The 26,406-nt window shown below is 52.5% G+C and overlaps 4 protein-coding genes across 4 annotated transcripts; 3 read left to right on the top strand and 1 right to left on the bottom strand.

Moving 5' to 3' along the window:
• The first annotated feature begins 1,569 nt into the window (after window positions 1-1,569).
• Window positions 1,570-4,252, top strand: V8C40DRAFT_91579 (type I 3-dehydroquinase-domain-containing protein). The gene has a single exon (XM_083223601.1). The coding sequence runs from the start codon at window positions 1,699-1,701 to the stop codon at window positions 3,967-3,969; it is 2,271 nt and encodes a 756-aa protein (XP_083077597.1). The 5' UTR covers window positions 1,570-1,698; the 3' UTR covers window positions 3,970-4,252.
• A 4,288-nt stretch (window positions 4,253-8,540) lies between these two features.
• On the top strand, window positions 8,541-12,814 carry V8C40DRAFT_232243 (transcription factor domain-containing protein). Its single transcript, XM_083213096.1, has 6 exons — window positions 8,541-9,375; window positions 9,481-9,547; window positions 9,718-10,006; window positions 10,067-10,234; window positions 10,303-10,481; window positions 10,550-12,814. The coding sequence occupies exons 1-6, from the start codon at window positions 9,232-9,234 to the stop codon at window positions 12,346-12,348; spliced, it is 2,646 nt and encodes an 881-aa protein (XP_083077596.1). The 5' UTR covers window positions 8,541-9,231; the 3' UTR covers window positions 12,349-12,814.
• Window positions 12,815-12,906: 92 nt separating this feature from the next.
• V8C40DRAFT_261293 (major facilitator superfamily domain-containing protein) lies at window positions 12,907-14,875 on the bottom strand (the record flags this gene model as incomplete). Its single annotated transcript, XM_083219247.1, has 4 exons — window positions 12,907-13,830; window positions 13,889-14,041; window positions 14,112-14,530; window positions 14,620-14,875. The coding sequence occupies 4 exons, from the start codon at window positions 14,873-14,875 to the stop codon at window positions 12,907-12,909; spliced, it is 1,752 nt and encodes a 583-aa protein (XP_083077595.1).
• Window positions 14,876-23,255: 8,380 nt separating this feature from the next.
• On the top strand, window positions 23,256-26,286 carry V8C40DRAFT_261292 (major facilitator superfamily domain-containing protein; the record flags this gene model as incomplete). The annotated part of the gene is made up of 2 exons (XM_083219246.1): window positions 23,256-23,567; window positions 23,620-26,286. The coding sequence occupies 2 exons, from the start codon at window positions 23,256-23,258 to the stop codon at window positions 26,284-26,286; spliced, it is 2,979 nt and encodes a 992-aa protein (XP_083077594.1).
• Window positions 26,287-26,406: the final 120 nt, after the last annotated feature.

Raw genomic sequence — 26,406 nt, 5'->3', positions numbered from 1 at the left:
ACCAGGTTGCACAGATTCCAGCGACCTCCAGCGGCTCCCGCGCCGGGGTTTGCAGCCTCCCCACCAAGCTGGCTGGCGCCGCTGCAGCGGAAAGCCACTGGACTGAACCCCACGCTATACCAGGGCCTGGCCTGCCTGGTACTTCTGTCACTGCTCGTACCCATACCCATACCTGGATATGTACTGTGCTGTGCTTGTTTTTCAACATCAACATAACAAATCGTCCTCCCGATACTTGCGCCGCGTATCCAGCTGTCGCGCATTGGCTGCCCGAATCCCTCGCCATTCCAAAAGCTGCTCTACGGCCTGTCCTTTTTGCTCCAGGGCCTGCGCATCCCCTCGGAATCGTTGCCAAGCACCGCCAAGGCTTCTGGACACACCTAGCCACCTCATATCTTTTTCGTATTGATCGCATCCTCTCTCACCATCACCAAAAAGACATTTGCCTCCAGCCGAGCTTTGTTTTGGTTTGCTTTGCTATCCCCGACCCGGATCATTCGCCTCCTTTTCACTTCCGTCCACTTGGTGCTGGGGCGCGCAGAAAAAGGAATTTGGCCACTCTGACTGAGAACCTGGTTTGCGGGAATCCTATTTGGGACCGGAGCGAGATCCGCGGCGAGAAAAAAAAAGAGAGAACAGGAAAAGCGAAAACCGCCACGAGGTTCGAGAAGAAAGATATGGTTTGGTCCTGATTTCTGCCTTCACTTTTATCTCGAGCCACTCACCGCTGGGCCAAGATTTTGCATTTCCCTGGATCGACTAGAATCACACCCATTCCGATACGGCTGCCGCCACCACGCAATCTACCTTGGCCGCAAATCCCTCCAACGAACGACCGGCGCTTGTGACCTATAGGATCAATATTAACTAAACGCCTCCGCTTCGTGTAAGTCTTTGACCAAGGAGGAGCCGGGGCCTAAGCTGCTTTTCAGGCAAAAAAAGGAAACGAAAGGGGAGCTACTATTGCCATCTATCCGCATACATAACCATTTCTACTGGCCTCATAAGCGCAGCGTGTTGCCGTCTGTTTCACAAACGGTATATCGACTCCCCGTCGTCGCTGGCTTTTTGTTGGGGCGTCTTTTACGGTAACCTGGACGACTATTCTCTCCCGATAGTATATTTGTCTTCTGTATCACGGCTTTCGGAAGCTATCCGACTCATCTGCCACTAACCGGCTTACGGGGAAAAAAGAGCGAGAGTGTGCATAGACCGCAGACTCTCGATAGTCGTGGCCACCTTGTTGCATTGCGCTTCCTCCCCTCATTACGACCTGCCCTAATCGGGGGTTTCACCAGGGGGGCTTCTCCAGGCACTCATTTTGTAGCTTGGGATATACCTTTGGCGACAGATCGCTACCCAAACTCTCGGAGTATCCGCCCACGCGAACTTCAGCTCATCGTGCCCGATCACAGCTGGGTGGGAGGTGCATTTCGGCATCGTCAAGGCTGATCAGAATCCTTTCGCCAATCGTCAGCGCATTCTTGGTCGAACGAAGTGCTGGGGGCATCTATTTTCCGATTCCCACTTGGCATGCAGCGCCGAGTTGGTGGAGGGTGCTACAAAGACACAGAGCCATAATTTCAATACCCACGGCAGCGTCGCTTTTTGCCGAAGCGGCTGCCTGGACAATCCTTCGGTTTCCACCTTGCAGCAAAGTGTGCCGTCCGGATCAAACTAACCCCTAACAAAATCACGATGGCTGCTGTCCAGCAGTTGCTGGCGAGCCCATCGCCCGCTCCAGCGCCAGTATCGTCACAGCGCATCAACGACACCTCAGCCTCTGCCGACATGGACCTTGACAGCACCAGCAGCAATGACCCGGTTATGATTGACAGCGGGCTGATGAAGGGTGCGCCACAAACGGGAGATTCTCGAATAGCTGTCATTGTGTATGGACAAGGACAAGAAAATGTTGTGTCCGTATTCGCCGAGGTACTGGGCAAGCCGGTTAAATTGAAGCGGTCGTTCAAGGACGTCGACCACGAGGATGAAGGTTTCGTGATTGGCCTTGCTCTGCAGGAGGCCAAGCAGGATGTGGAGGATCGGGACCAACAGCTGCTCGTAGCCATCAATGCTCACTGCGTCAACCTAGGAATGCCTCCGGACCTGCATCTGTCGATCCATTGCGACTATGAGTTTCTCTACACCGAAACCCCCTTTTGCAGACGCGATCTCGCTCGATTCATCTCATTCACACTCGGCCAGACCAGCCCGCACAGCCAATTGATGGCCAAGCCGAGGACGTTTTTCATTTCCACCACGTTTCCCGATGTCCAGGCAGCTCTTCCCAACTTGGACATTCTCACAGTAGGAGCTGATGCGGTTGAGATCCGCGTGGACCTTTTGCGCGAACCCCGGGGCGACGGGACCTTTTCTGATATCCCAAGCCTGAGTTATGTCGGACAGCAGGTCATGCTATTGCGCCAGAGAACCGAGCTTCCCATCATTTTCACCACTAGATGCACAAAGGAGAATGGAAAATTCCCCATGGACAATCCCGATCTATACTATGAATATCTATACCGAGCAGTCCAGTGGGGTGTAGAATACATCGATGTCGAGCTGTGGCTGCCGGAGGACATTCGAAAGAAGCTGTACGAAAAGAGAGGCAACTCTCGCATCATGTCTGCCTTTCACGACTTCTCAGGCACTTTCAAATGGCCGTCCCAATACGCACAGGATGTCTTCGTAAAGTCTAGGCAGTACGCCGACATTGTCAAGATGATTGCAATCATCAACGATCACAACGAAAACTTTGAGCTCGAGTACTTTCGCTCTAAGATACGGGCACAGTATCCAGATGCGCCACCGCTGTCGGCCGTCAACATGGGCGAGATTGGTCAGTTTTCGCGAACGCTCAACACGGTCTTCTCGCCCATCACTCACCCTCTTTTGCCCATCATCGCCGCCCCCGGCCAGATGAGCACAGCCGAGATCAACGGCGCGCTGGCATTGCTAGGCCAGCTCCCAAAGAAGTACTTTTACGGCATCAGCAGTGCTGCTGCTCGAAGCATCGCGCCGCGGGCACCCTTTTACGAAAAGTGCTTCAACGAGTTAGGATTGCCGCATCAATTCGCCGTGGTGGAGCGCCAGCACAACAACCCGGCAGGCATCCAATCATGGTGCAACCAGAGGGACTTTGGAGGTGCCTATCTCGACCCGGGGCTGTCATACCAGACTATTTTGAAGCACAACCCGTGGTTCTCGACCCTGAACAACGGCCAGGGCCCAACACTGTCCGAGGCGGCGCAGGGGATCGGTATCATCGACACAATCGTTGTGAAGCCCTCAGGGTCATCAGGATCAGGATCGACCTCGACACCACCGTCTCAATATAGCGGCACTATGCCACCTGGAGGACAGCCTGGCCTCGCCCCCAACACGTCATTGATCTTCGACAATGCCAGCTGGAGAGGCATCCTGTCCACACTGACTCGCGATCTAGCCCCCTCTGCTTATTTCGGCCGAACCGCGGTGGTGCTAGCTTTGACAGCTGACGATGCTGCGCCTGTCTTCTTCGCCTTGAAGGCGCTCAAAATGTCAAAGATATACACAGTCGGCTTCAGGACACCATCCGGGCTGGCCCGCAACGCTCCTCCGATCGAACAGTTTATCAGCATGGAGAGCCTTCAACGAGCCCGATCCGTGGCGGACAACCGAGCGCCATTTGTCATTATCTCAGCATTGGGCCGAGGCAAGAGCAACATTGTCGGCATGATGCTGCGAGTCTTTGGAGAAGCCGGTCCCCCAGGGTCGTCGAACACGAAGAAGGTCTTTTTGAACCTTGCCGAGGCGGCATCGCAACAGAAGAACGACCCTATAGCAGTCGCGGAACAGAGCGGATTCACCGCATATGACGCTGCAGACGTTGCGGCCTTTACGACGGTCGAGAGCCTACGGCTGCTAGTCGGACAAAACGTACCATACAGCTTCGTCCGGCTGGCAAGCGGACGAAATTTATTCTGAGAGGCTAATCTATTTTTACTTTGAAAGGATTCAGCTGATATAATAATACCCACTGCGAGAGCTGGCCTAGACCATAATTTTTTTTCGCTTGATCGATGCTGGCAAGGAGGGAGATCTTTTTTTTTTGTGTTTATCGAGCTTCCTTTTTGCTCTTCGGCGCACCGATTATGGAATACGGCCCGGAATCCTGTTTCGTTTGTTTGCATCTGTGGCGTTGGAAGCGAGGCCAACACAGAGGGCATGCATTTTTTTTATGCTCACGGCGCATTGTCGTGGGGGTTACTTTTTTTCCTCTTTTTTCTACTTTCTCCCGTTTCTATATATACATGTATATATAGGTATGTATATGAGGAGTTTTATACACGCTGTACATAGGTAGTTCATTGTCATTGGATGGGAAGAGCGGTTAGGGCTGAGGGGTTGATTTGATTGGAATAATCACTCGCATGTACTGGAGTACAGAGAAGGGGTGGGATGTCGAGATGTGTATGGCCGGATGAACAATAACATCACCATCAACTATTACCTTCACGGAGCTTTGAGCTAACTATGCATTTGCTTGGCCATGACGAAAGTGTATCGGACAATCGGCGACCTAGCTTGTCGGCATTTTTACCAATTCCTACTACACCCCTTGCCGTTCGTCCTAAGTGGTAAGCCGAACCGAAAAGTCAGCTTACCTCTACATTACTGTACAGCCGGGCGGCAAGATTTGGCTAGGGGAGGTCAGGATCTGATATGTGAGAAAGAAGGGGGGGAGGATCCGCATAATGTATGGACAGCAGTTACGAGAAGCGTCAATGCTGTGCTAAAATACAAATAATCCACGGAAGCGATGACGAAGGAATCCCGATGAGATGATAGCAATTTCCTATTGAGGCTATTCTTCGCGCCCCCTTGCGATATACTACTAGTGGTATCTTTCCCGTATACGATATGTGAGCAGCTATCTACGCGGATGCGAGGAAAATCCCCGAGTCATGAGCAACATAAACCACTGGGACGAGATGCTCCCTGCTCGTACGAGGAGGAGCATCAGCGCATGCAGATAGCAAGCAGCAACGTGGAACTCGTATTAGAAATTGAACATTCGGCATATACAATCGATGGCCAATTTGACTAACCCGTTAGCTATGTAGCTTCTGTTTTCCCTTAAGTCGCACCGGCGTTATCCGCAGCTATCTTCAGGTTTCCATTAACCTTTTATGCTACCCCCGGACTCGCTACAGCTATTCTGGCCTACAAGGGGATGGGAGGTGCATGCATTTTGCAGACGAGAATTTTCTAGCTGGCAGGGGGCGGGGGGCTGCCGAATCTAGGGGTTTTCGAATCAGGTGCTGGGCTGCGGTTATCTAGAGGCAACAGGCATTGATGCGTAGGGACCCTGTTGCTGCTGGCTCCGCTGCTACTAACTTTTGCGGTAAATAATAAGGATAAGGCTTTTGCCGCTTCGTCTTGAGAAGACAAGGGGCAAAGAATCTCAAAGACTGCTTTGCGTGGAGGAATCGGAATCGCCACTACTACATACGAGTACTTCCATAGTAAGACGGTACTCGCACTTTGCACTTGTAGATGGTTTAAGCTCCTCCGAAATGATCTCCCGCGGTGGCATAACCTTAACGAGATTATTAATCTATCATCGAATCAATTGGCTTTGCAATCAACTTAAAGTATACTCCAGCATTGAGCTCTGCGGTATTCGAGGCGAGAGGGGCCCTTTCGCGGCTGTCGCTTCTCGAGATCCTGAGCAAGCCACTAGCTAACCCATGGCACGATGGGCGAAGGAAGCAGAAGGCGGTATGAAAAGCATTGATGGCCAATTCCGAACTCAGCTCGGAGCACTCGAAACTGAAACCCGGTCACCAGTGCCAGTTTCTTCGAAAAAGAGAGGGGTGGCCCAGCTACGCCAAGTATCGCCGAGAAAGGCTCCAAGTGGAGGCGGCGCGCCATCTAAGGCTGGCCCCTTTGTTACAGTACTATTTGGCTGCTCCTCTCACAAAATCCACAAGGCAGCTTTTTCCGCACTCTTGATGCTTTCATGCCGCGCCGAGACTTCTTCCTCGATCGATTAGATTGATCTAATTCGCCCGCCGGCTCTTTTTTTTCTCTCTTGGAGTGTGTGTGTGTCTGCGTGGCGTCGTCTGACCTCGGCCGCCGCGTGGGGGATTCGGCTGAGGTTTGCGGTAAACCTCCATCTATTTCTGTCATGTGGCTCACTCCAGTCTCTTCTGTCGACTTGAGTTTGCAGCACGAATGGCGCGTGTAAGATTGCAAAGGTACTCTCGTACATGCAAAAGCACGACTAGTTCAACCTTCGTGCCTGAGCTAGAAACAACCCCCTGAGAGACAGACAGACAGACAGAGAGAATATGGGAACGAGAGGACTCGAAACACACAAGTCTGAAGTTAGCCCTCTTTGCCGGGAACTTTCCTGGGCTAATAGCTGAGAAAGAGGGCCCCCCGTACTGTATGGGGTATTACAGGACAACAAGATTGCCATGCCGGGTTGCTGGACGCGGCACAAACCCCGGTCAACAACCTCCCCACAAAAGCAGCCCAAACGTGTGAAACGAAAGAACGGGAGTGGCACCAGGGCAGTACTAGGTATTACAGTTAGAGTAGCAGTGGCCACAGGTACAGTAGCATTTTTCTTTTTCCCCTTTGACGGCTAACGGCGCTGTGTGGCTTTCGCAAGGGGGAGATGCGTCAAGCAAAAAGAGAGAAGAGGGGGATTCGTTGGGTGAGAGAGTGAGAAGTGAGGCAAAGCCCTTTTGTCTCTTGTCAGAAAGCGGTGCGACTCAACTCTCACTTACATGAATCACATTCAATTCAATATACAACGCGCGGATTTTAGTGGTCAATGGTCCACGTTTGGGGTGCGGCGGTCGGCTTTTTGGCGGCATATCACCGCCCACCGGCTGTGCCTGTTTCCCCTCGGCAGTTGGGGGCGTCATCACAAAAGGAGACATGACATGCCAGAACAGCGCAGAAAACCAGAGCCAGTCAGATCGAGAGCGAGAGCGAGCAGACCAAAGAAAAGAGAGAAGAGACAAAAAGACCCAAGGCTTGGGCTGATTGTGCGCCTTGCAGAAACCGGTGGGTTTGCGCGCCTTTGCGGGATTCGTTCCCTTCCCCCTTGCCCCAGTACGACTCTGTCCTGGCCGTTCGATTTGAATTGGCGTGGAGAATTAAGGAAGACAGAGTGACATTTTGGACCAAGCCGAAAACACACCTGCAAGACCCCCTGGTCACTTTTTGACTTGGACTGACACGGAGATGATGTGGTAAGCAGCCACAGGGATTTTCGGCTGTGTTTCTTGGGGTGATGATGCGAGTGAGCGGTTCGAGACGAATATACCGTTTTTGGAGTTGTATATGTCTTGGTAAGTTGTGCTGTGTTATTACGAGGTATATTTACGCCGTTTGGAATCAATTACTATAGTTTATGCGACTATCACTGTCGCTGGGACAGTAAGGACTAAAGAGATCAATATGATTCTGGGACGGATTACATTGCCTAAGTAGAACTGGCAATTTAAGCGATTGGTGTCCTGAGTTGAAGACAAAGAGTTAGGGCCATGTACCCGTAGGTATAGGTTGGCTTATGACAGCCTATTCGCCAGCTCGGATCTCGGTGTTGAATCAAGCATGTCGGTTCTCACTGCATGAGATGGAGGCAAGAATCGCCACATTTGTCTCCGAGTCTGCTTAGGGATGCATGTGTGTATTTACGTACATCTGATGTTCGACTCGGCTCAACTCCCTCTCCATGCAAAGGACAGACGAGAGAGGGTGGATGCGTCGGCTGCCTCGCTCTTACGCCCTACCTCGGATATTCTTCCTGGGAGCTTTTGTTGGTGAGCATCAGATGGAGTTGATGTCATACTCTTATTTGACGGACTTCAAATCTGTACAGAGCTCGGAGATAGTACGTGATTTGTCCTCGTAAATACTACCTTGTGCTGTAGGGGGTTCATGCTCTATACCTGTACCTTGCCTTGAGTTACAACCCGTTGATACGAGTACTATTTCGTACATAGAGATAATACGACCTGAGTCAATACCTATTGCCCAGCACCATGGATACTATCAAATGGATGGATATAACGCTCCGGCAACTACCTAGTAATAGTATTCGCGCTGCCTGGCCTCAACTCAACTCGCAAGGATGGATCAATGCCTGGATCCGTCAGAGCTCGCTCGGGTGGGGGAGCCAGTCACAGGCAGTCCCAGCCCTTCCCTTGAGCGGCCCTGAAGCTCCAGCGCTCCCAAACGGCTCGAGTAGGGCTACCAGGCACTAGCCGCTAGTTGGCATTACTGGAATGGGGTAGCCGCTAGCGTGGCGATGGGCTGCCCATGCACCATGGATAGTTCCAGTACAAGGCCGGATACTAATGCGACGAGGGACCAGCGTCTGGTTCCGCCCCAGCGCCAAAAGGACGGAATACGGGCAGCGGAAGCGGAGGCAAGCTAAGCTGTTGGCGATAGTGCATGTGGTGGGCAGGTACATGTACGGAGTTGAGGTCAGTCAGACGCTGTAGACGCTCCAGTGCTGGTGCTGCTGCTGCTTCCCCAAAGCTGCGACTGCACTAACCAGGAACCGCCCTTCTTCATTTCCACCTCCAGCCTTGGGTCAGGCATTTGCCGGTTCCGCGAACTTCAAGCAACTGGAGAGACCAGCTGTGTTTCTGTGCTTTGCTTTGCTTTGCTTTGCTTGGTCATTCCTCATTTTCCCTTCTCTTTCTTGTTCCTGGCGCACAACGACGACGAACGACGATACGCAGCTCAACCACGAACGGACTCTCGGTGGGTCTCGCCGCCGCAGTCAATCAATCCAATCCATCAATCCCTCTCGAAACCTCAATTCAAAACCTGCAGCAAAACGCGACAAATCCAGGACGGCGTCCATCGTCGGCGACAGGGTCCTCGGCCATGAATGAGCTGCAGATCAACCCGCCCTCTCGTATTCCATAATCACTAACACCGAATTGCCTGCGCGGCAAATCAACCATCGCCCGGCTATCTCGTTTCTTGCTTGCGTCCAGTCCCTCCTCGCGCTTCTTCTGCAGCCACGCCACCTTTACCCTTCAAGGGCTCTCAACCTTGGCCTCGCTCTTACTTGCGCTCTTTGTCCTTCGAACCAATCTCTTTGGCGCCTGCTGGCGCCTGCTGGCTCTGCGCATTGCTCCCCCCGATTAGCCAACCTCGCCGGGAGCACATCTTCAAACTGGCGCCCGCACTTTCTCGGCCACCGCATCCCAGATGAACGCTCCGCATCGTCCTCCGGCCCAGCCTGTGGCCTTGCCGCCCCAGCGGCCGCAGGTTGGCATTGAGCGCTTGCCGACTCGGAATGTCACCACGGAGCCCCGTGAATCCATGAATTGCAAGTCATGCCGGAAGCGAAAGGTGAGTCTCTGTCCGGCCGTTCTCCTTGCGCCGCCCCTCTGTAGACCCCCCCTTTGATGTGAATGTTGTGCGCGGCATCTAACCCGTCTTTGCCTGTTGAATTAGATCAAGTGTAATCGCCTTCGCCCATCTTGCGAGGCGTGCCTGGTGTTTCAATGCCCTTGTATATACGGTAAGCTTCAGCACATCCTAATACTGCCTGGTGCTTCCCGAAGCGGGCAGTCGAGTGTGCCTCAAGCCCTCCCCCGTGACGGCGACTATCTTGGCGGCATGCCACCGCCGCTACATCACGGTGATTTTCTTTTCTTGTACCAGAAATACTCATGCCTGTTGGTCTTATAGATGCCGTACCGAAGAAGCGTGGACCAAAGACGGATGTCTTGGAGGCCCTCTTGAAGAGAGTGGATGGGCTGGAAGCCAAGCTCAAGGAGAAGAATGCCGAAGGCGAGCAGGCTTCCACATCATCAGCCACGGAAAATTCAGAGACACCAACGACTGAATCGTCGACAAAAAGGCAGCCCGCTGAGCGGGATATTGCGGAACCTGTTGCCAAGCGACGGGCGACCGAAGAAAAGACGACACCCAATGTCACGGAGCTGCCGCTTTACTCCCCGCAGACCTCGACAACTGGGTAGGTTGCTTCCATCTGTCGTTACTATCAAAGTTTACTCGGTACTGATACAAGCTGCAGGGAACCCGCCACCCCTTCCATACAGACAGACGCTCTTCTTGATACATATTTTACCCGCTTCCACAATAAGCCTTTCCACATCTTTGACGAGTCCTTGATCCGAAAACGCGTCAACCAAAACCAGCTCCCTCCTTTCTTATTCGATGCCATTGCCGCAGTCGCTGCTAGGTATGTCTCACCCCTTCTATTAAACCGTCGGGCCATGTGGGTGTCCAGTTGGCTCACATCCTATGCAGGCATACACCGCATCCTCTCGGTTTCCGTGCGGCTGTCAAGTTGGGTGACGAATATGCCTCTCGCGCGAGGAGTGCCATTGACATTGATGAGCCTTCCATTGACAACCTCCAAGCAATTGTTTTACTTGCAATTGCATTCACGGCCTCGGGCAAAGGGAGGAAGGCCTTTATGTTAATAAGTACGTGTATCCACCCTCCTCGCGCTACCTCCTCCATGATGGGAGACAACATCTGACCTGGTGTGTAGGCAACGCCATTGGCATGATCATGGCACTCGAATTACATCGCGAGATGGACCAACAGGCACAGGTAACCCCGACGGAACGGGAAACGCGGAGACAACTCTTCTGGTCATGCTATCTCCTGGATCGCTTTGCGGCCTGCGGTTCCAAGCGCCCATCGCTCATTAGTGACGATTCCATCGCATTACGACTTCCGTCATGGTACTCGGCAGCTTCTAATCTTCATGTGGACGGTGATTTCTTCCTCTGCGGATCTAACCTACAGTACTTTCAGGGTAGTGGCAAGAAGTCCCAGGGTACCTCGGGTATGCTCATCGACATAACGCGCATTCTCGGTGTGACGAATCGATATCTGGCGGCAGGAGGCGTCAAGGGCGATTCACATTTCCCTTGGCACTCTCTGTCAAATCTTTCCAAGATTAGGCAGGATCTAGACGTGTGGGCATCTGGCACAGATGGCATATTCGCATCGATGGACGTTCTCTTTGGTCAGCAAGATTCGACTACTCTCGTATTGTGCAAGCTCATATATCACCTCATCCATTGTCTGATCTACCGACCATTCCTCCCAATTAGCCTAGCTGAACTGGCGGGAAATGGACAGCACCAGTCGTGGCAGATTGAGGCGACCAACATGTGCTTCTTCCATGCGAATGCCATTACGGAGCTTGCCGAAATGGGTAGGCAGATGCAGACTATCGAGTGGCCATCGTTTGTCGGCTACTGCATCTGCACCGCCGGTACCGTTCACATTCATGGCGCGCACTATGGCAAGCAGGGCACCAGCGGCGAAATCAGTGTGTTTAGCTCTTCTTCGGATTTCTTGTCCCGCGAGATGCAACTGTTGAGCGACCTGCGGTTTACGTGGGCCATTGTTCAGCACCAGCGGGATATGCTCCAGCGGCTCTACGAAGCCCACAGAGAGCTGGTAAAGACGATTACTGGGAATGCGATGCGCTATACACCTGGATTCCAGCTCGAAGATTTCTTTGATAGGTATTCCAACATTGGTGGACCTGGTGGGCCGACTTTCCATTTCGATACCGCAAATCTTAGCCTAGCAGACGAATTGGTTGACTACTCCAACGAACCCACGCCTTTGCCTGACATTCAATCACCCTGGCCTACGGAAAATAGGCCGAATCTCAAGCGGAAGAACACGTCACAGTCTTCCATTCAGGGCATCCCTCTGCCCCTCACGCCTACGATGACGGTGACGAGCTATCCCCGCCAGTCCGTATCCATGCAGCCTGGTCTAATGCCGGCACCATCAACACCCGGCGTTGGTGCTATGGCGGAGATGTTGCCCGCTCACATGGAGGCCCAACGGCAGCAGCACCACATGGGCACCATGCGCAATACTGTGGATGCCACATCTGCTGCCCATCCAGCCATGGCCGGCTTTGGACTTGGGCACCCTGCTCACGCCGGCGTAGGAGGAATGGCCTCCATGGGTGGTATGACGTTCAGTCCCGCTTTCAACTATAATCTTGGACCTTCACACGCAGCGGGCGGCGTCCCTCAACAGCAAGTAATCAACGACGCGAGCGGAGGCTTCGATGCCATGTTCGGACCCAGCGCTTTCAATAGCCCAGCCCAATGGCAACCAGCAGTCGGCCAGGCGACACCGGGTGCCACAGCTCCCAGTCCAAGCACGAAGAGCAACACAGGCAGCACCGGTACAACGGAGGAGAAGGACCCTTTTATGAGCCTCTTGGAACAGCTTGCCAACGATGAGCAGCGGCAGAATAGCGGGTTAAAGAGCGAGCTTGATTTCTTCTTGACAGGCAGCAGTACTTCATGAAGTCCCTTATTTTTAATTTTACCCTCGTTTTTCTTGCGGTTCGCTTTCCTCCTTACGATTTTGAGATATATAGATGGATGGATGGATGGGCGAGCCCTCCCTGTACTGGACACACTGGACATAAAAATCATAAAAAAACCTCAACGACAGGGAGTGGTATGTATAAACTTACAAAAATCTTCCAAAGAGCTTTGATCACTTTCAATGGAAGACTTGTATAAAACTGGATGTAGGGGAACTACATGTATGATATGATGAAACGAAACGTGTGGAACCTTGGACATGCTTTTCTTTTACATAGCGTGGGCATGAAGGGTCGAGAGCGAATGTTGCGTGGCTTGGGAAACCATGCTTTATGAGGAGGCCGATTTATAGTATTTAATGTTAAAAAATATTAATGAAAAAAGAGAATATACTTGTGTCAGCATAGCTTGGAATTAGAATGTCTCAAAGGGCCATTTTATGTGCTTTACATTACGGATGGGTAAATGGCCTAGAAGGTTGACGAGAAATACATTGACACATGGATATATACAAGAATTTCAAAACATATGTACATCACTCTTCGTCTTCGTGAAGCCTCCCTTCTGCCTCCTCTCTGGGTGATGTCCACCCAGCGGCGGCCTGTACCACAATCACGACCAATGCCAAGACGGCAGCGGCTTGCCACACGCCCTTGATGGCAGTTGCATATCCGTCGACGGCAACGTGCCTCTCCCGCGGCGCCAGCACGACGTCGCCGTACCACACAAGATCGGGCGACCCGAGCAAGCGGTCGACGAGCTTCCTGCGGGCCGGGCCGAGCTCGGGGGTGCCGTCGAGGCGCAGGAAGCCGGCGACGAGGCGGTCGCGCAGGACGCGGTAGAAGATGCCGCCGCCGAGGGAGGTGCCGAAGCTGCCGCCGAAGCCGCGGAAGGTGGCGAGCAGGCTGGTGGTGACGTATTCGGTGCTGGGGTGGCTGAGGTGGAGGATGTGGACGAGGGCGTAGTTGAGGGCGATGCCGGTGGCGACGCCGTTGAGGGTGACGATGGCGATGAAGACGAGGGACGGGGTGGTTGGTTGGGATATCACGGCCAGGAAGGAGATTGTTATAAAGGAGAAGGTGAGGGAGAGAAGTTGGGCGGCGTAGTAGGATCCCGCGCGGCGGATGTGTAGGTAGCCGATGGCGAGGCCGCCGAGGGAGAAGCCGAGGTTTGTGAAGATGAGGACGGCGCCGGCGGTGGCGGGAGGGCTGGCGCGGACGGCGAGCATGAAGACGGGGGTGTAGAAGAGGATGCTCCAGCGGGCGGTGATGAGGCCGAGCTGGGCGAGGCAGGAGAGCAGGACGCCGCGGGAGGAGAGGACGGATAGGGGGATGATGGGGTTGGTTGCGAGGCGGAACTCTGTGGTGACGAAGGCGATGAGGGAGAATAGGGAGAGGATGAGGGGGGTTGGGTGGATGTCGCCTGCGAGGGAGTAGAGGAAGAGGATGATTGTGAGGGTCTAGATAGAGAATGTGTTAGTTTGTGTTTGGTTGAGGATAGGGATGAGGGAGACTTACGAGGAGGATTGCGCCGAGATAGTCTATGCTGGCGAGTTTACGGCTCAGGGGGGTGGGTTTGCCTGGGGAAGATGACATGGAGGGTGGGAGGCTGAGATAGAGTCCAATGCCGGCGATGATGGCGAGGGGGGTTTGGAACCAGAAGAGTGGTCTCTATATCAATGACAATCAGTTAGTTTGATGATGGGAAATGTGGTGATTTCATGGTTCACGACAAACTCACCCATCCAACAACGGGGTGCAACACGCCATACACCGCCGCGCCCACAGACACGCCCATGGTAAACGCTGCATTCACAAACCCAATCATGACGCCCCTCGTCTTCTTATCCGTGAGCTCAATCACGAAAACCACCGCCATGACGACGATGCCCGCGCCCCCTCCGCCCATGACGATCCTGCCAGCCACAAAGGCCGCGAAGGAGTGCGCGTGGGAGGCGAAGAGGCTGCCGAGGGCGAAGAGCGCGACGCAAGGAAGGATGACGGCGCGCGGGGAGAAGATTTGGGCGAGGCGGCCGATGACGGGGAGGAGGGAGGAGGCGGAGATGAAGTAGCTGGTGGTGAACCACATGGCGAGGGTGGGGGCGTGGAGGTCGATGGCGAGGGGGCCTTGGATCATGGTGAGGCCGGACATGTTTGTTGCTGTTTGTTTGAGAGGGTGTGTTAGTTTAAGAGAAGAAGAGATGGATCATGATGGCGATGAGGACGAGGATGAGATGGACGACGCGTACAGTGGATGAAGATGAGCACAAACAAGCTGATGCCAATAGCCACGCCCCGAGCAAAGCCCACCTCGTGGTTCGATCCATTCAGAGCTCCTCCTCTCTCCGCCGTCTGTCTCCGCGAGGCTTCTTCCCGTCCATCCGGCGCCACACCGGCCTCCGTCCATCTTCCGGGCGAAGCATCACCGAGGAGCGGCTCGTGGCCGGCGAGCAGGGCCGTTTGCTCCGGCGGCAGCTCGGCGCCGGTATCGCGAGCGGTGGGCATGATTGAATCGAACTTTTTTTTAATGTTTTGTAGAATGGCTATCTATAGTGTGATGCGTGGATCATTTGAGGTGGGAGTTGGATGATGAAGGAAACACGGTGGTTTTTGGTTGTTGCTTTTGTGTTGGATGACGTGATTGATGTCTTTGAGTGATGTTCGTCAGAAGTGGATATGATGGGTGGGGGAGACGGGATGTTTCGATCTGAGATCTTGAGATGGAGACTCTCGATTATTGAGATTCATAGCACTCAAAGTCTATTTTTTTCGATCTTATGAAATAATATTTGGCTGTGTAATTGACGGTTGTTGTTTTGATTAAGATCTATGAATCAGGATATAACATGAGGATCAAGGCCCGTGTTAGAGTCTCGAGGCTACTAAAGGTATAATACAGTCGCCTTTTCCCTGCTGAGGTGTTTTTTTTATGCTCGGCTTGGGGTTAGAAAAGCTTTTACAGATATATTCTTGTTCTTTTAATAGCTCGTTCTTTTTCTTCTGTTGCACTTCATTACGCTCTTGTTGGGCCATTTCATTCTTGATCAACTTCGACCACCCCGCTACAACGGCAGTTCCCCAAGAATCATATAGTTGTTTGGCAACTGCAACATTAGGCACGTATAAACCGAATAAAGGAAAGCCTATCATGTTTCTTATTGATCCCTCTTGTGTTTAAAGACAATCTCCACTCAGAGGCAAGTCATTCTTGCATTCGTCGTATAACGCATAATCATCCAGACGTCCTAGAGATCCGTGCGCGCGATACCCTCGACGCTCTCCGCACGGCTAGATTACATGCTTGATGCACGAAAAGACGCGCCATCATGCATTACTACCGTACATGTGGCTTTCCTCATCTGGTCGCACACGGGACCTTGCAGGTGATGTGCATACAAACACAGTTACAGCGCAATCATGCAAGGAGTTAGCCATGGCCTCACCTCGGCGATTCACATGTAAGAAGGTGAGAAGATGAAGCAAGTGTGGCTCCCATAGAGAAACACCATGATGCGAATACGTCAATCAAAAGAGTCATCATGTAGTCTACTTAGCTCTCTTCATGTTAGTTAGCTCTCTTCAGGGATCATGCCGTTTGCCCAGACCTTTGCCCAGATCGGATCAGCACTTTCGAGATGCTTCATCGGCAACGCCGTCACGCCATGTGTAAGCCCACGCTCTTCCTATTCGATAAAGCATGTGCAAAAGCTGCGACACGGCTGACGGAGCAACTCAGGTTCCTTCCCCAAGCGGCCTAAAACGAAATCCAGACGCCTCCCCATGTGAAAAAGACCGTTGCGGTGGCGCTTTTTAGACGCCGCCGACACGTGCGGACGCTCCATCTGCACTCCCTAGCTCTAGGGGTGTTGAAACGCAACGGCCGGGCTTTGTTTGTTTGGGATAGTTGACCGGCAATCTATTGGGCATGAATGAAAAGGGTCCGCGGTGAGTCTGTTCGCCTATTTGTCTGTTTCTGGGTTGTAGTGTTTGTTGCCCTCGTTGTCTTGTAATTCCGACTGCATCTCGGATCGCTCGTTAGATGAAGGAGGACGCCGATAAGGGAGAAATCATGGAGTAAATGAAGCGAAAACAGAATCCTTTCAATGCAAACAACTTTGTAACACAAGATGCGTCATGACAAGTCATGTATTCATCGACATCAAGATGATTTTGAATAATGAACATCTAAAATTAAAGTGAAGCCACTGCTTCACCATCTCAACAATCTTCAATCACGAATCGTAATCGTATAGGGTACGTGCACCACGATTCTCGACGGATATCTCATGTCGTTTCACTTACTCGTACAAGCAATCCAATCAAAAGCGCCACCCTTCACACCTCTACCCTAAAAAAGAAAACGGACATCGCCATGGACGGCAGTTGCTCTCAGGGAGAGCCAGAAAAGAAAATTTAACGCCATTTCTATCTCATGACTTGTGCCCGCGAATTAAGACGCCGGCCGAGTAGTAGTAATATTTTAGGCCGAGTCTCCGTCTCAGGAGAGAGCATCGTGGCTCATTTCTGCCTCGTGCGGCTGGGTTGGCCTAAGTCGAATCCACTTCGGGCGCCGATCCGATGTTGACGTTTTCGGTGGGAAGAGAGAGATAGGCAAATAGAGAGAGGAGGGAGGACTAATAATATCGCTATGGAGCGGGCTTTGCGGTGGTCTCACAGCTGATGGTGGGCATCTGATTCAGTATCGACGCAGATGGCAGACTGAGAGATCTCGTTCGCTGGAGACCAGGTTGATCACACTGAGCATTTGCGGGGAATTTTGCGGGCATCTCTGGTGGACTTTTTGCTACTGTGGTGGAGCTGACGGGACATTCATTACTGTACAGTAGACGCCAGGCTGATTTCATTTACCGTCTGGTGGAATCAAAAGATCAATGGATGGATGTCTGGTCCCAAATTTGGCCCAACCCTGTCCCGTCGCAAAGGGGATCAAATCTCTAATGCTGGGAAGGGCAGGGGGAGCGAAGCGCGATGCTAAGAGATCGATGCCGGGCTAACGGCCGGGCTAGTGGAAACTCCAGGTCGCACCCCCGGATGCATGTCTCAAAGCTGGCATGAGAATGAGACATCTGACGGGCTGGAGATTGAGGCGTGGGCAATGAAGATTTCCTTGGCTCAGTTGCTGTTGGCCAGTCCCTTTGATTGCTTTGTAACCACTGCTTGTCTTTATGTTGTCCGACTGGCCCGGCTCTATTCCCGCCTTTGCAGATGACGTTTTTGTACCAGTACTTGCGTGATGACTTGTACTTACTCGTACATGTAGGTGCCAACTCACGATCCAAGCAGATTGCACGGTTACCAGTCCAGAGTACGGAACAGAGTATGAGGCTCCAAAGTGCGAATATCAAGCTGGGAGCACCTTGCGGTCCGATGTTTTGGTGTGTTGGACGGAGACGGGACATTTGCCGGAACACCGGGGGCCTCCAGTGATCCCAGCTTGCTTTTCAATTTAGCTGCTCCGAGTTCCGACTCACAACCCCAGACTGGGGGAGGTTGTAGTTTTTTCCTCATCCAGAAAGCAATCGAGAAAATAGCTTGATAAAACGCGTCTCACAGGGACATGGGGGGCGGATTGATGCAATTGCCGGAAAATATCGTTCGGGCGTGGCGCGCTTATGGCCCAGGCAGCCGCATTACTTATTGCTGTGGAAGCTCATTATCCATGGAGGTCGTCATTCTGCGTCTTTGGTGGTGTGGTCGTTTGGCGTAAGGGGTCCAGCTAAAGCAAATCCTCTGATGGATGCTGAATCAGGTAGCTCAGGTCAGGGTCTGTTGGTTGAATCGTTGAAATTGACCCTTTGTTTGAACCCTTCGAAGTTCTATCTTTGATGGCGATGGGCAGCCGACGGAGATTGCTGCCAAGATCCGATACATTACATACCCAGCCAGACCCGAAAACGCGGAACCGTAAATAGGTACGATACGATGGCGAATTTACATGTACACGTGCTTGAACTTGCCGTAGGAAGCTACAGGTCTTACAAATAATCCTGGGGGAGCGTCCCCACGAGGCGGCACGTTGAATTTGAGCACGACTCGCGAGGCTGCCAACTACAGTACGGAATGTGTGCTCCCGTAAAGCCTCAACTCAAGATGGGGGCAACACCATCTCATGCAGTACAGTACAAACACAGGTATAGGCATCCCGCGTTATGCCTCTTTCCGCGACAGGCGCAGCTCTGGCCTGACGCCGACGCTTGGATCTGAGCCCGGCGTTGCACTTTTGGAGAGCAGACAAGGGCCACGATTGGTCCCGAGGCGATGGGATTTGGGGGAGGGGGCTGAATACTCTAACCATCCCACGAGCAAGAGGGAATGTATCCCGTATTTCGTATGTACTACCCTGCCTACCTAGTCGCCGTACTTCGTATTTTCAAGCAGCACAGGACAACAGGGCGGGCGCCGTTGAACGGTGCTAACGGTAACTGTAATTGTATGGAACTTGTTGCAAGCGGTACCCAAGAGACGGGCTCGTTGTTTAATTAATCGCGAGGTTAGTGTTTGATGTAGCTTAGACCCGACTCCATCCGGGCTGGGGATCCGACCAGCACAATTTAAAGTCGGTGATGGCAAGCGGGGCGCGGCAGCTTCAGCCGCGGGCGGGGAGGGGCTTGTCTTGTTGAAGATTGTGGATATTTTGAAAGACATTTCAAATCGAGACGAGGGCAAAAGTACCGGTGCCGTATCCGAGCATGATGATGCTGTTGTATTGCTGGACACAGTCCATTTGATGTAACAAAGCCTGTACAGTACGAGAGTGTATTCCTTGTACTTCCATGTAGTTAGAGGGATTATCAGACCACCAGAAGAAACAAGCAGAAACGCAAAATGGCGGAGAAAGAAAAAAGAGGCGAGCTCGTTGACCGTTTTTTCAAAAGCTGCACGTTTGCTTCATCAATGTGGGCTCTGCGAGAAAAATTGCACTCGACGTGCTGTGCTGTTCGCATGATGGGGCCAGCCCAAGGCGCATGTACCGGTACCGACCCGGCAGACACTTGGCGCATCCGCATCCAATGTACTGGTACTGCAACATTGCCCGAGTAGGTACGTACATGTAGGCTGTCACTTGCATATTGGTCACTTTTGCTGCAGTTCAGACGCACGCACGCACAAGGCAATCTACTAAACCAGCATTTTTGCATTGTCCAGCAGCAGCGAGGGCGTAAAAAAAAGAAAAAGGAGATTTTGAGAGACACGCAGAAGCGAGAAACCGTTCAGCCTGTTGGTGGGCTTGCCGTCGCTCCGGTGTTGCGCCACCACGACACACGCTCGCAACGATAGGATGCTAGAAGGTTGGCCGAGGAGATGCTCTGTGCTATGCTAGCCTCATGGCTTTGCCTTGATTTTTATGACAATGTGCTTCAAGCAGTGACATTGACTCGGTTAAGAATGCTTGGCATTTTGTAGAGAGCATCTACAAGGAGTAACAAAATAGCATGTTGTTGCTATGAAAAAGGGCAGCAAAGTATCCCTCAGAGGCCGCTGCATCTCAAAGACGAGGTTTCTTATGAAAATTCGGCAAAACCCGAAGACCATGGATGTCAATCGACAAGGCGGTAACTCTTTGCGTGCAGATCCCTGACGTTGTTCCATCTCGAAAAAGGTCACATTTACGGATCCAAGGCGCGAGCACTGAGCAGGGGCCGATGCAGCTCTATCTGCACAAAACTCACCGCCGAGATGCCGTGATTTTGGGCCCTGCTTCAATCTCTTTCTTTCTGTCACACTCATGTGCCGGATGTGAATGCTTTGAGATTTGCTTTCTGGTTTGAGTAGATTCACGTTGGCTGATGAGTGCCTCATTTGTCTTTTATGCCCAATTCACCACCATGACGTTCTCCACGAGTTGATCCCCCCCCCGGGGGAACAGCAGCTACTCACTGCCACCTCAAAAACCGAGAAAATAAAACGAACCTTGCAATAAGCCAGGCTCTTCTGCCAATGTCTGTCTCTTGGCTTCTGTCATTGGCACGCACAGTGAGCTGTTGGCATTCTCTTCGCACCGTTGAGGTGATTTTTTCTTGGGCTCGTTGCATCTTTTTACGTGTTCTGGGCAGCAGGTAGAGGTACCTGTACTTGCATCTGTACGCGGGCCAACCCACCATTTCGGTGCCCGTATCCTCCCCTGTGAGACCTGTGCCACTGCCGCCTGGTGTCTGAGAGCGCGGGATGAGCCCCGTGCGTGACTCGCCAATGACGGTCCGACATGCGGTACAGGTACTCTGGGGAGCCGCCGCCGTTGCAGGTACTGTACTTCATGTTGGTCTCAGATCCTGCAGCAACCGTCCGCCTTTGGCAGTTCTCAGGTCTTCACCAGATGCTACGATTTCAATAAGCTTGAAGCCGCATACAATCTATTCCGTCATCGCTGTGCTTTGCTTCTGGTTATCCTTTACATGTCATACGGATACAAGGTGCTCCATTCTCCATTAATAGCTGCGTGCACCATGCTTGAACACGGTGTACGTACATTACATAGATGCCTTACCGTCAACAGCATCAATCCAAAGCATCCATGGAACCAACCAACCAACCCCGGAATCAGGCACAACTGCTGTTAGGCCGGTGCTAGCAACAGCCTCAGCATCACAATCACCATATGCCGTTGCCACATTCAGCCGTCGGTTTTCCTACGTAGCCGGTATAGGCACCCAATGGCTCTATTCTCGGCCCATTGGCATGCCCGGAGTGTATGCGAATCGTTCCCATTTGCTCGCTTTGCGCGCCTTACTGATTTTAACATGAGGGTGCAATGACGACCGAGTCAATCTGCATAACCCGGCCGAAGCGTTGCCTACCGCTCTTCTCTCAAGTATAAAGCCTCAAACGACTCAGTACTTCACTCCAAGGCTGTACTGTGTTGTATCGTCTATTGCTGGCCTGGCGGCTAGCGCTGCTCGTCTGCAATTCGATGTGTTCAATTACAGCCCTCGATTCGATGTTCAAAACCTTGTAGTCTAGCCCCCCCGGCGATCCGCCATTTCACCATTGTCATGTGCCTGCTCTGCTTTTGTCTCCTTGTTGGCTGAGCTGCCATGTTCCATGTCCAGCCAGAAGCCCCATCCGTTACGCGAGAGATGCTGCCCCGACTTGTCACGATGGCTTCAGGACGAGTTGAAACCCGGCGTCTGGATGCGCCTCGCAGGGGGATCCGCTCCCATACCGCCATCCAAGACCCTTTGCCAGCCCCTCTTTGCTGCCGCCCGCCCTTTTGCCCTATGTCTACGCGGGTTTGAGTGGCGTATGTCGTTGAACTGGCGGAGGAGCTGTTAGTGATTTCCCACACTACTGTAGACCTGCGTTGCATCCAGCCGCTGTTGAAATTTTTCCTTCCACGTCTGCAGGATGCGCATGTTTGCACATAAGCATTTGAGCCTGTGCCTTGTGGCATATTGGGGTAGCATTCAGTGCCCGTACTCTATATGCAAGTCAAGTGCCAGTGTGTGTGCCAGTAGCGTCATAAGGGCTCGGTGTCCAAACTGGATATGGATGTGTGTGTGGTGATGTCGCTCTTCCAGCATAAAGATTGGGGGAAGAAATAGACACGAATATCCCGATCCTGATTGCCTGAGCGCCAGCTGAGAAGCAAGCATGAAGCTTGTCTTTTACCTTTAGTCTCTCGTAGCAGCATTATTAGCACTGCTACGGAGTAATGCTAGTTCTGGTAGATCAAATACAACTCATCGTGTTAGTCAAAAACATGATGCAACAAAACCGTCTCCAGTCCCAAAATGGCTCCAGAGCTTGCCCTGTATGTTGCATGGAAGTACCTTGCTCGGACTTGCTGAGAATTGGACCCATCCACCCTTCGCCAAAAAGGCTTGGGGTGGGTACTTTGATGTACATTTAAGCGCAGGCTCAACACGGCTGTTGCCTGGGTGCTGTCGAGGTACCGGCCAACCGCTAGCTGGCCCTTGTACTGTACATGGCCTGGAGAACCAGCACCCCCCAAGTATCCCCCAGGTACCCTGCAGCACCCTGCAGGAATCAGAGGCTTTCAGCGCAGACTCGAGGGCAAGCGCAAGTCCGCCACCTGCGTCTGGCACATCTTCCCCCAAGTGCCTGTACATGTACAGTACGAGTACCGCCTCCAGCTCTCTCTCTCTCTCCGGCCCGGTAAGCGTCACTTTTCTTTTTGCCGGACCTCGTTCAACGGCCGTCTTCTTCTCTTCCTCGCATCTTTCAGCGTGTCGTGACCAAGATGCGATGCCCTCGCGTCTGACAATGACAAAGCACCACCGCAGCTCACACGCCCCCAATCCCCATCACATCTCACTGCCTGCGCTATAATTATTCTCCTTATACTAGCCCTGGTCAGCAGCCTTGCGCTGCGGTCAAGCAGCTCGACGGCCCTGGCCGACTGGCCTTTCGCGTATATCCTCGCCCAGCTCCCGGCTGCCGCACCGCTCAGTCTCCGTCTGGCACGATTCTGCATATCACTTGTCACTGCTTGCTCCATTCTGCTGCCTGTAACCTGCTGGTTTTGTCCTGGTAGCACTCAGATCCTATCCAGGTACGGCTCGAGTAATCCCATTACAGCTGGCACCGCTGGACCGAATCTCTCCAAGCCAGACGACAGCCGAGATCTAGATTCAAATCCCCTCCCCCTGGGGCGCGAGGCAATGGCACACTCCGCATCAGGGCCAGATACCTAGCTTGACAAATCTTGCTCTCCTTTCTTGGGTCTGCCAGATGCTCGACTCTTATTAGCCTCTCAACTACACCCGCGAGGCTTCTCTCTTTCATCTCTCTCTCTCTTCCTCTCTCTTTGCTCCTCTGGACTCGGATATTGAATGCCGACCCAAGCCTCTGATCGCATCGCACCCATCCTACCTTTCCCAATGTCCATCTCCTCGAAACGGTTGTCATGGATTCAGACTCAGATGTAGAACCTGGTGGTTCGATAGCAAATCGTGGGCCTGCCGTCTTGGCCGTCACAACAGCAACTCTAGTTCTTGCCTCGGTCTTCGTCTTCGCGCGCATGATCTCTCGCTACTTCATCGTCAAGAGATTCACTTGGGACGATAGAATTATCCTCTTAGCCTGGCTGATCTCCTTCTTCTTGTCCTTTACCATCTGCTTCGGCGTCGCCAACGGCCTCGGAAAACACGACACCGACATCCCTACATCGCAAATACCCACTCTTCGCCGCTGCGAATATGTCTTCTCTATTCTTTATGTAAGCCCCCCTTTCCTCTTCACTTGCGAGGCCGAGTTGCTAAACATGCTAGAATCCGGCCTTGATGGCTACGAAAACGAGCATCCTCATCTTCTACTTACGCTTGGCTAGAAACACTCAGATGGTCCTGCGCTTCGCTTCATGGCTCACACTCGTCATTGTCAACATTGCAGGGGTTGTCCTCACATTTATGAACATCTTTCAGTGTACGCCTGTACAAGCTGCTTGGAACGCGAATTATCAGGGCTCGACGAAATGCATCCCTCTCCTCACCGAATTCATCTGTTCGTCTCCCGTCAACATTGTTACAGACCTTGCTATTCTTGCGCTGCCGATCCCTGTCTTGACTGGCATGCGGCTACCCTCGCGGCAAAAGACCATCCTCGTATTTACCTTTACACTTGGTATTTTCGTTGCTGTTGTGGACGTCGTCCGAATTTACTACCTTCAGCAGGCCATCGCCGATGTTCCTACTGGAATCACCTCTGATCCTACCTCGAGGTTTGGCGGCCAAGCCGACTTTGCCTACAATGCATCACTGGCGCTCATGTGGAGCGCCGTTGAGGTCAATGTGGGTACAACCTGCGCCTGCATTCCTACCTTGAAACCCCTTGTTCTGCGACTTCTGCCCTCCATGCTCTATAACCCCAAGAACAAGAATGGCAATGGCACCAGGGCCAGCCCGAGCACTACCAGTGATAAGAGCCAGAGTCAGCGACCTTCTGATAACCAGTCACTGGGCAACAATAACGCATCAGGGGTGATCAAGCCAGAACCCGTTGCCCACGGTGCCCTTGGGGGCCGACAACACGCCAGCCCTGGTCCGGATGCGCCCATGAGTGCCATGGAATTTTTGACCACTCCCGATATGACGACACTTGGAGACCGTCTCGCCCCCCCGACCAATTCTTCTGCCAATCGTTCTGCCATTCGCTCCCGCACCACTAATACAGTCTCGACCGACCATTCCTACGAGAATGGCATATACTTTGGGTTCGTCAACATGACCAAGCCCAAGAGCATGCTTCGAGCCAACAAGAAGGAATCCTGGAAGTACTGCACCATTGTGGCCATTCTCTTCTTCCTGTGGGGTATTTCGTACGGATTGCTCAACACGCTCAACAATGCGATTGCTGCTGTGAACCACATGAGCACAGCTCAGACGATCGGCCTGACGAGTGCTTATTTTGGCGGTGGCTACTTCTTTGGTCCTCTACTTGTTGGTGAGTGGATTCTGCGACGCGACGAACATAGCCGATCCAAGCGCCATCGGCAAAACGACGAAAACATTGGGGGCTACAAAGCGACATTCATCACTGGCTTGTGCATTTACGGCACTGGCACTATCATTTTCTGGCCCTCCGCCGTGACCAATTCTTTTGGTGGCTTCATGCTTAGCAACTTTGTCGTTGGCTTCGGGCTTTCGGTGCTCGAAGTTGCTGCCAACTCCTTCATGGTGCTCTGTGGGCCTGCACAATACGGCGAGACTCGCCTGATGCTGGCGCAAGCCGTACAGGGCGTCGGCAGCGTGCTCAGCGGCCTTTTGGCACAAAAGGTCTTCTTCACGTCGCTGAGCAGTGTTGATCCGAGTGGCCGAAATAGCAGTACCACGCTGATTAATGTTCAGTGGACATACCTCGGCATAACTCTGCTGTGCGTTGTGCTCGCCCTTTTCTTCTACTATATGCCGTTGCCCGAGGTTAGCGACAGCGAGCTTGAGGAGTCGGCCAAGCTGCTGCCTGTTGATCCGTGTAAGAAGAGTATTGGCGGTCTGCAGCTGCGAACCATCAGTCTCATTCTAGCCGTCATGGCACAGTACATGTATGTGAGTGGCCAAGAAAGCAACAGCACATTTTTCAACAGTCTGCTCGTTTCTATTATACCTGGCCAGCCCAAGTCCGGCATGCAAGCTACATCCGGTACCGTCGCTGGGGCTGCGGTTGATCCCGATCATCCTATGGGGTTCACACTTTCTCTCTCTGATTACCTGACAGTTGGACACACGGTGTTCGCCGTCTCGCGGTTTGCTGCAGCATATTTCATTTACTTGTCTGTTAACAATTCTCGGCTGCCTCAGCCACGGACTGTTCTCAGCTTCAGCATCATTCTCTGTTTCATATCGGCTCTCCTTTGTGTCCTCCTGAAGCCTTCTAACCCAAATCTATTATTCATTCCTGCTTGTTTGTTTTTCTTTGGAGAAGGCCCTATTTGGCCCCTTATTTTCGCTATTGGCATGCGTGGCCAAGGCAGGAGAACCAAACGGGCGGCCGCCTTTATTACCATGGGTGCTTCCGGTCCTCTATTTTTTCCTTTTATCATGTATGGCATTATTGTACGGGGCGGCACTGTGCAGACGGCTTTTATACTCATTGTAGCCATGCAAGTGGCAATGATGGCTTTGCCAATTTTCCTCACCTACGTCAAGGATGCACGCCTGATGGTAGACCCGCGTCCATCACGCCGCGTGTTGCGGAAGGAGGGGGAGCGTCCCATGGACGAAGCGCTTGCTGATGTGGTGGTCGCCGAGCCAGAGCCTCGCGGTACCGACTCTGCGACTATTACTGTTGATTTTTTCAGAGAACCCGGAGTTGCGGAAAAATCTCATCGTGGATTTCTGGACATTGTTACTAAAGGCTTGGGCGCAAAACTAAACGGGGCTCGACGCAAGTCTTCACCTACTCTCGAGGTAGAACATAGCGAAGGCAGCATCGACGCTTAGAGACGACTATGGCGGGCACGCAACGTCTTTTTTCTTTTTCCTTTTTCCATCTTTTACTCATTTGGATATATCGCTTTTCTTGGTTGTATATATATGATGTGGCAACAAATTTTGCCGATT

Source organism: Trichoderma camerunense (assembly GCF_050948025.1).
Source record: "Trichoderma camerunense strain CBS 138272 chromosome Unknown V8C40scaffold_2, whole genome shotgun sequence".
NCBI lineage: Eukaryota > Fungi > Ascomycota > Sordariomycetes > Hypocreales > Hypocreaceae > Trichoderma > Trichoderma camerunense.
The sequence above is the reverse complement of the archived record's forward strand: the minus strand, read 5'-3'. Positions and strand labels throughout refer to the sequence as shown.

Bases quoted from the DNA above. Each gene is read 5' to 3' on its own strand.
- V8C40DRAFT_91579 (XM_083223601.1), top strand. From the start codon at position 1,699: ATGGCTGCTGTCCAGCAGTTGCTGGCGAGCCCATCGCCCGCTCCAGCG.
- V8C40DRAFT_232243 (XM_083213096.1), top strand. From the start codon at position 9,232: ATGAACGCTCCGCATCGTCCTCCGGCCCAGCCTGTGGCCTTGCCGCCC. The intron at 9,376-9,480 runs GTGAGTCTCTGT...CTGTTGAATTAG, and splicing joins AGTCATGCCGGAAGCGAAAG to ATCAAGTGTAATCGCCTTCG. The intron at 10,235-10,302 runs GTATGTCTCACC...CATCCTATGCAG, and splicing joins ATTGCCGCAGTCGCTGCTAG to GCATACACCGCATCCTCTCG.